This window comes from Rhagoletis pomonella, unplaced genomic scaffold (assembly GCF_013731165.1).
Source record: "Rhagoletis pomonella isolate Grant_MI unplaced genomic scaffold, Rhpom_1.0 Rhpom_scaffold_00007, whole genome shotgun sequence".
In the NCBI taxonomy this organism is placed as follows: Eukaryota; Metazoa; Arthropoda; class Insecta; order Diptera; family Tephritidae; genus Rhagoletis; species Rhagoletis pomonella.
In genome coordinates this window covers 40,468,593-40,476,068 of record NW_023458561.1, presented here as the reverse complement: position 1 = coordinate 40,476,068, position 7,476 = coordinate 40,468,593, and the positions used below count along the sequence as shown (strand labels likewise).

The 7,476-nt window shown below is 35.7% G+C and overlaps 1 protein-coding gene across 1 annotated transcript; it reads right to left on the bottom strand.

Moving 5' to 3' along the window:
* Positions 1-6,833: 6,833 nt before the first annotated feature.
* On the bottom strand, positions 6,834-7,476 carry LOC118743708 (ETS homologous factor; the record flags this gene model as incomplete). The annotated part of the gene is given in 1 exon segment (XM_036476469.1): positions 6,834-7,476. A coding segment is annotated over 1 exon segment (264 nt), but the record flags the coding sequence as incomplete, so codon positions are not given.

Here is a 7,476-nt window from a genome sequence, read left to right as displayed (position 1 = left end):
AAAAATATTAAGATTTACGTGAGCTAGACCATTTGAAAATACCTCCAAAAATAAAGTTTTTTTACTAGCTTTTATTGTCGAGATATTTGAAAACCATTTATTTGTGGTCTGATTTGATTCATATTTAGAACGTATTTTACTTAAAAAAAATAACTCCACAAAAAATTTAGCAATTAAGTGGTGCGGGTCGATTTTTTTTAATCGCCACTAAAAAGTTTGTCTTTAAAAAAGTCTTTGTTTATATATAAAGATTGTTTTTAAAAATATTTCTTGACAAAAATATCTTCTCAGATGACAGAAGAGTTAAAGCTTATAATGTCTGCATAAAGATGTTTAATAAATTTAGGAAACAAATCAAAATAATAAGATTTTTTGAAGTATTTTCAAATTTTTAATATTTTTCGGAAATATGCGGAAGTCTTAAAAACAAAAAATTTTATAAACCGCAACTTATTTTGGCAACGCACCCTAATGTACATACATATATACATAACGGGTGATTTTTTTGAGGTTAGGATTTTCATGCATTAGTATTTGACAGATCACGTGGGATTTCAGACATGGTGTCAAAGAGAAAGATGCTCAGTATGCTTTGACATTTCATCATGAATAGACTTACTAACGAGCAACGCTTGCAAATCATTGAATTTTATTACCAAAATCAGTGTTCGGTTCGAAATGTGTTGAATGTGTGAAAAGTTGGCAGAAAATCCGCTTTTTTATCGACAAATTTTGTTCAGCGATGAGGCTCATTTCTGGTTGAATGGCTTCGTAAATAAGCAAAATCATGCGATTTGACGCCTTTAGACTATTTTTTGTGGGGCTACGTCAAGTCTAAAGTCTACAGAAATAAGCCAGCAACTATTCCAGCTTTGGAAGACAACATTTCCGAAGAAATTCGGGCTATTCCGGCCGAAATGCTCGAAAAAGTTGCCCAAAATTGGACTTTCCGAATGGACCACCTAAGACGCAGCCGCGGTCAACATTTAAATGAAATTATCTTCAAAAAGTAAATGTCATGGACCAATCTAACGTTTCAAATAAAGAACCGATGAGATTTTGCAAATTTTATGCGTTTTTTTTAAAAAAAAAGGTATCAAGCTCTTAAAAAATCACCCGTTACATACGAATTTATATATGTACATATGTTTGAATTTATACTTAGGCGCTACAAAACAGGAAATGCAAATATGACCGACAGCAATTGCCCTGCTCAGTCGCCGACTGGGCAATGTGGATTACCTTTTATTATTATTATTGTTTGCTTTTATTTGCACACTCGGCCTTTCAAACCAAATGCATTTCCATAGATATTCAAGCCTTTGGACTTTGCATATCAAATTGCCACGTTTTTTTTTTTTTGTTCGTTTTGCAATGATCAAGTGCGTACAAATCATCATAGCTACATATGTATGTACTACGTTGGTATGCGCAGCCGGATGGATGGACAGAATGCACGCTTCATGCACGCGCCATACGATTTCCCTGCGTCTGTCTTTCGTCCACGCAGACGCTTTTGAGTGTTACGTTTTTGATTGATTCGTTATGTTCAACGTTTTTGTGGCAAATAGATCAACCAACCAAAGTCTGGGCCGCGGATAGGATAGGTGGCGGGCGTACGAGCTGTCATAGTTGGAGGCCCTCATTGAGTTTATAGCCCCAACGGATGTGCGACGTGTTGAGTGTTGAGTGTCGAGTTCCATATGCCACAACGCTGTGGATGATCAAAGCATACCCGTATGCGCCAGCTATCAGTCATGGCGTTGCATGTTCACCATTCTTGGCACTACCGGCCTAACCGACCGATCAGATGGCGGCGGCGGCGTGCAGTGCTTCAGCGGTCGTCATGCACGCAATACACGCAAAAGTACTAAGGTGTGAAAATACGCAGTGCGTATGCTCAGATGTAGTACATACACGTACTCCTATAGTTTATTGCCCCTTTTTTCCTTCTTTATAGTTTATTACGCGTTTTCTTGGTGCCAGTACTCCGTTTTTAGCATTCGAGCTCAAGCAACAAATGAAGTGTTAATTATGAAAGAACCGCCTTTGCGAGTAAATAATGTTTACATATGTCCGTGGCAGCATTTCACTGCAACTCTACTTACAGACAAAATGAAAATAAAAATAAAATTCTGCTATAATTCCTTGTCAAAATAAACTCTATGGACTATGAAAAAATGATAAATATGTATGTATGTATGTATGTACGCATGCTAGTCGGCCAGCTTCACATGAGAAGAAGCTCTTTCTGTTTATAATAAATCACAGATTTTTTTTCTTATTTTCGAATAACTGTGCAAGTGCGGTATGCTAGTTGAGAGTCTTTGATTTACGAGACGCCACACTGCAGGTCTTCCCTCGCGCCATACACTGGAATGGATGGAGTGTAAGCGACGTGAGTGATTCATTGATTAGCTTCACTAATTCACATGTGTACATAAGTTTGTATAAAATGAAAAAATTCGACGCTTTATTAAATGCATTTAATAGGAGAAAGTTGCTAACTTGTGAGTTTAAGGAGAAATTAAGAAATTTACTATTTCGTGTTGAACAACTTTCTTTTATGGCATTGCCGGTAAGCTTAACAAATGAGTCGTTGTGTTTTTGGCCCTGAATTTTATTTGAAGCTGCAAATGTATGTATGTACATATATAAATATGTAGTCTTAATGTGGAAGTGGTATCTTGTCATTAAATTCTTTTTATTTATCACGGACGGTAATCATTAGGTTCTTTCCCGTACGCAACGCGGTTCCCGCGGGTGCTAAAATATCCCAGAAATCATTCCCGTACTCAACAAAATGGGTAATAGAGAGCGAAAATTGGAACGTATTGGATCGTAAGTGTATTCTTCTTCCTGCCCGAAACAGCCAGCACTTTTTCTCCGGGTAAAAATGGATAAAGCGTCAAAGTGCATATCAGCTGTTTTGTGTTTACATGTTTCCTGCATTTACGTGGTGCTTTTAAGGAATAGTGAATGTATTTGCAATCTTTATATTCTTGAAATCAAATTTGTGAAACCAAAATTCAATTTCCAATTAGTGGCAAAAACAAAAACAACGCGAATGAACTGTTTCTCGAATTCTGAGCACGAAATGTGCTTTTTTGCGTTCCCGTACTTCTGGATTATGTTCCATTTTTGAGAGCAAAGTTTACGCTTATTCTCTAATTACCGGATCCAGTCCGGATTGTTAGAGAAAGAACCTATTATGAGTAAAATAATTTAAATCAGCATTTAATCATTATTTTATAATTTTAATTTTTTCCCCCTTAAAAATAGTAATTATTTTTGAGTTTTATTTTTTCGCTCAAGGAAAATAATTATTTTTTAATAAAAAATATAAATCGAGTAATAATAATTTCCTTTCAGCAAAAAAATAATACTCAATTATTTATATCTTATATTTATATCTTTAATCTTTATTGGTTAAACTCGAAATAAGAATCACTGTAAATTACAGTAGAACTTACGAACACAAATACGTCAGTATAGTTAAAACTGTTTTGAGACGATTACAACTTATTGATTTTTTTAGTTAAGATTTAAAAAATAATGATTATTTTCCGTCCCTGCTTTTTATTATTCTATTGGAGGTTACCTCCTATGCACTACTTAATAATTCAATTGCTTTTTGCTCTGTTGATATATTAATTGGTCAATCAATCAATGTTCTAATCTAAACATAGGTCGAGCTATGTATGTACATTGTGCATATAAAACTCGAGGTTTAAGTCGACCTCATACGGCTATTCTATAACTTTATCGGCGATAGCACAGAGGCTACTTGCAGCTTAGAGTGAACAAAGGCATCCCACAAGGGTGTGCTCTCTCACCTTTTCTGTGTATCGTGGTCGGGAATCTGGATAAGAGAACCTGTCGTGTGGTTGCCTGCGTAGACGACGAGGTACTTATGGTTAATGGTGGTAATGCGACCCAAAACTCTGTGTCTAAATGGCCGACTAACAGCGCCTTCACCGTCAATCCCAACAAGACACAACTGGTTTTATTCCCTAGGAAATGAAAGATACTCATCGCAACTCTTCGCTTTATTGAAGCATTTCGCCTGCAGATCTCTGAAAGGGTCCAGGTACTTAGGGTACGTACATATAGAATGCCTAGTGGCGGCGAGCTAAGCTTCAGCTGTTCCCACTAAATGAAGCGAGGCGGTGCTTGTAGCATGCAGTTAGCTTCGAAGATACTAGAAAATCACCTTTTACGAAAACCGACTACAAAATTGCATGGCATTTCCTCCAAAGATTTATTGAAAAATACATTTTTATTTAAGTTTTAGATTAAGTTTATTTCTTCGCAGCAGTGCCAGTGAGATAAGCATATTCTCCGATACTTAACCTGTCAGCTGACTTGACTGATGGTGCGCTTAAAACCCAGTCAAATTCATCGTTATATTTTCTAGTTGGACTTACATGGGTGTCAGGGCACAGTAACACTGAGGGAAGCTGCACGACTGGTGAAATGGCGAGAAAGTGTATCCTGTGGTTCACTCTGAGGCAGATGGGTCTCATGTCAGCTTAGAGAAGGTCCTTCTCTGTAGTGACTACCGATCAAAATCCCGGGGTAATGCCCAAAGGTGTTCCTAACCAGGGCGACCGCAGATACCTAACTGAGCGTATACCAGATGTCCTTACCACTCATCCGTCATTTCTAAAATGGAGGGGAACCCTTTTTATTGGATAATGCTAAAATTTGAAATACCAAGTCGAGCATGCTCTATCTTTTGGTCGCACCACCGAGTTCCGGTTTCAACCGGAAATAGGTTAAACGGATGGGAAGTCCATCATTTTAAATGTGATATACTAGCTTTTATTGCACCTTCAGAATTTGTGGACAAAAATAGGTAACTTTTTCAACTTCTAAATGACCTTAAAATTTTAATTCGTCCTGGACTTCCAAGAGATAGAAAAGTGTTTATGTTATTGGAAAACGGAAAAACATAAACCACTAAGTCAAATATGCTCTTTCTATAAAAAATAGTTCCTCACATTCTCTATGCCACTCAAAAAAAGCTAAACAAAAAAAGGTTAAGGGCAGCAAAGGGTTAAGAGGCCTACAAAAATGCTCCAAATTTCTCAAAACGAAGCACTATATCGCTAGCTTAGAAAGAAAAGTTGCTAAGTCCCATTTTAAAAACCTTACAGGAGAGGAAAAAATCTTCCTACAGCCATTTTCTTTAACTATTTCGCAAGACTTTGAATCAAACATTTTGCGCGTTTAAAGCAAAGCAAAACTCCATAGGAATCAGAAAGATTCGATATTTATTAAAAGATGTCGTATTATTTTGGCCTTATCGGATTTGTGGTGCTTCTTTTGGACTTAGCAAATTTTCCTTTTATTGCTTATAAAGAGGCAAAAATAAAACAAGTACCTTTATAATTTTCGAAACGATGCGTATTCAATTTCTCTAGCCTCCTATATCAAAATATGAGTTTTAATAAAAAGTGGACTTAGCAACTTTTCACTCTAAGCTAGCGATATTTCAATATTATATACACTCTTTACAACTAGATAGAAGTAAAATCAGCTGTATATTTGACTGCTTGAGGACGTTAAATGCCCCTATCACCTCGAAAGCTTCATGCAATCCATATAAAGATTACCAAGCACCATTTCCAAACTATTTGACAAGAATCGGTTTTCAGGTGTTTTCGAAGACGTTAATTACAGACCCATAGTCAGATTAAAGAGATTCAAGATAGTGAATACAAAATGGTGAACAAAACTGTCATTTTTTCTAAATCCGTATCCCATGTATCGTAAGCTGAAATATAACCAATGGTTGTTGCTTGGATACTTCCTAAATAAATAAATGGTCCGTGACGTTGCATTACACCAATTTTCAGCTTAATTGGGCTAACCGTTTGCGAACTATTGAATTCTTTCCGCTTTTCGTTGATATGGAACCACTGTGCGCCATACCAGTGTTGTGTTAAAAATGTCACATGGTCTTCTACACCACTAGTGGATGACAGGTACCAAGATCAACGGAAATAAGGTCAATTGACACTATTTCGCATACTGGTGCGCCCGTTGGCGGCGACAAGAATACAGTGTAAGAAAATTCCTTTTCTATAATTGTTTCCTTATACAAAAGGTTTCTTTTCCACCTTAGACATTCTGAAGTCGTTCAAAATATGACAATTTATAAACACAATTATCACAGTGTTCCTCCGGGGTTTTTGGGCATGATGGCAATCCACTGTTTCTTCAATTGAATAGTGTTTATTCTTGTGGAAACGAAACATGTTTTGCAAGTTCTAGATCAATTCTACATGCTTTCTTCAAATATTTCTCGTATTCTAGCTCCTTTTGTGTTTTTTTTTTTATTATATTCGTAATTTAAAGTTTTTTAATAAAATAAATTGGTGGGGTTCATGATTCTGATTAATTAATAGCACACTGAGGATTTTGCAATAACTTCTGTCATCTATGGAAACAACAGTTACAGGGCACTGTTTATTGAAACAACATTCATCATAGCTCACGTACGATGCAAGAACAACATTTTTTTCTTTGAATCGATATACTTTAAGCATTGTTGACGCTTTTTCCATTTGGATTTGTATATAACGTCATTTACTTTATTTCCAAATTTTTGTTGACTTTATTTCGCTTTTGAAAAGGTTATAATGTCAATTGGCGAAATAGTGCCAATTGACCTTATTACCGTTGATCTTGTTACCTCTCACCCACTAGCGACCAAAGCATTGGAAAAGAGACAAACTGCCTTTTATTTTTTTTTTTTTTAATTTTCAGGAACAAATTTTTATTTTTATGTTTTGTAAGTTTTATATAAATTTTATCTTTTCCTTTTATACATTTGTATATTTAAAATTTTCTAATTTACAATACTCTTCATTGAATTTGGATTCAATGCGTATAACAATATATAAAATAAAAAACAATTATTTGTGTAGTATCAATTTGAAATAATGAATTAACTTTTAAATGCTTATAAAACTAATAGGACAGTGAATTTGTTTAAATAATTAATTTTTCATACGAAATTAATGAATTTTCGCAGCTTACTGGCTTACTTAAATACATACATATGTATGTATGTATGTATCTAAAATTTTAATATTTACTTCTTTACATATTTATTTAGTAATTTACAAAAAAAAAACAGTTAACTAACTACTTATTTCTTTATATCCTTATGTCTGCATCTATGTATCTATCTAAGTCTATCGTCTAGGACAGCAACGCCATGGCACGCGCCAATCGTACGCGAAAATCACGATACAGCATTTTACCGCCAACCGGCACACGACACAGATACATATCGAGGCTCATTAGGCACAACGCCTTGCCGTTCATGGGAAATTTTTGAGGCAGTTCAGGCGTCACTTCCAAACCTTCGGATACCGCCATATTGATTAGCCATTTCCAGACATCGGCGCGTGTCCAGTCGCGCGGATCCAATGGTAGACCATCGGAGCCCATCTGCTGCAGTGA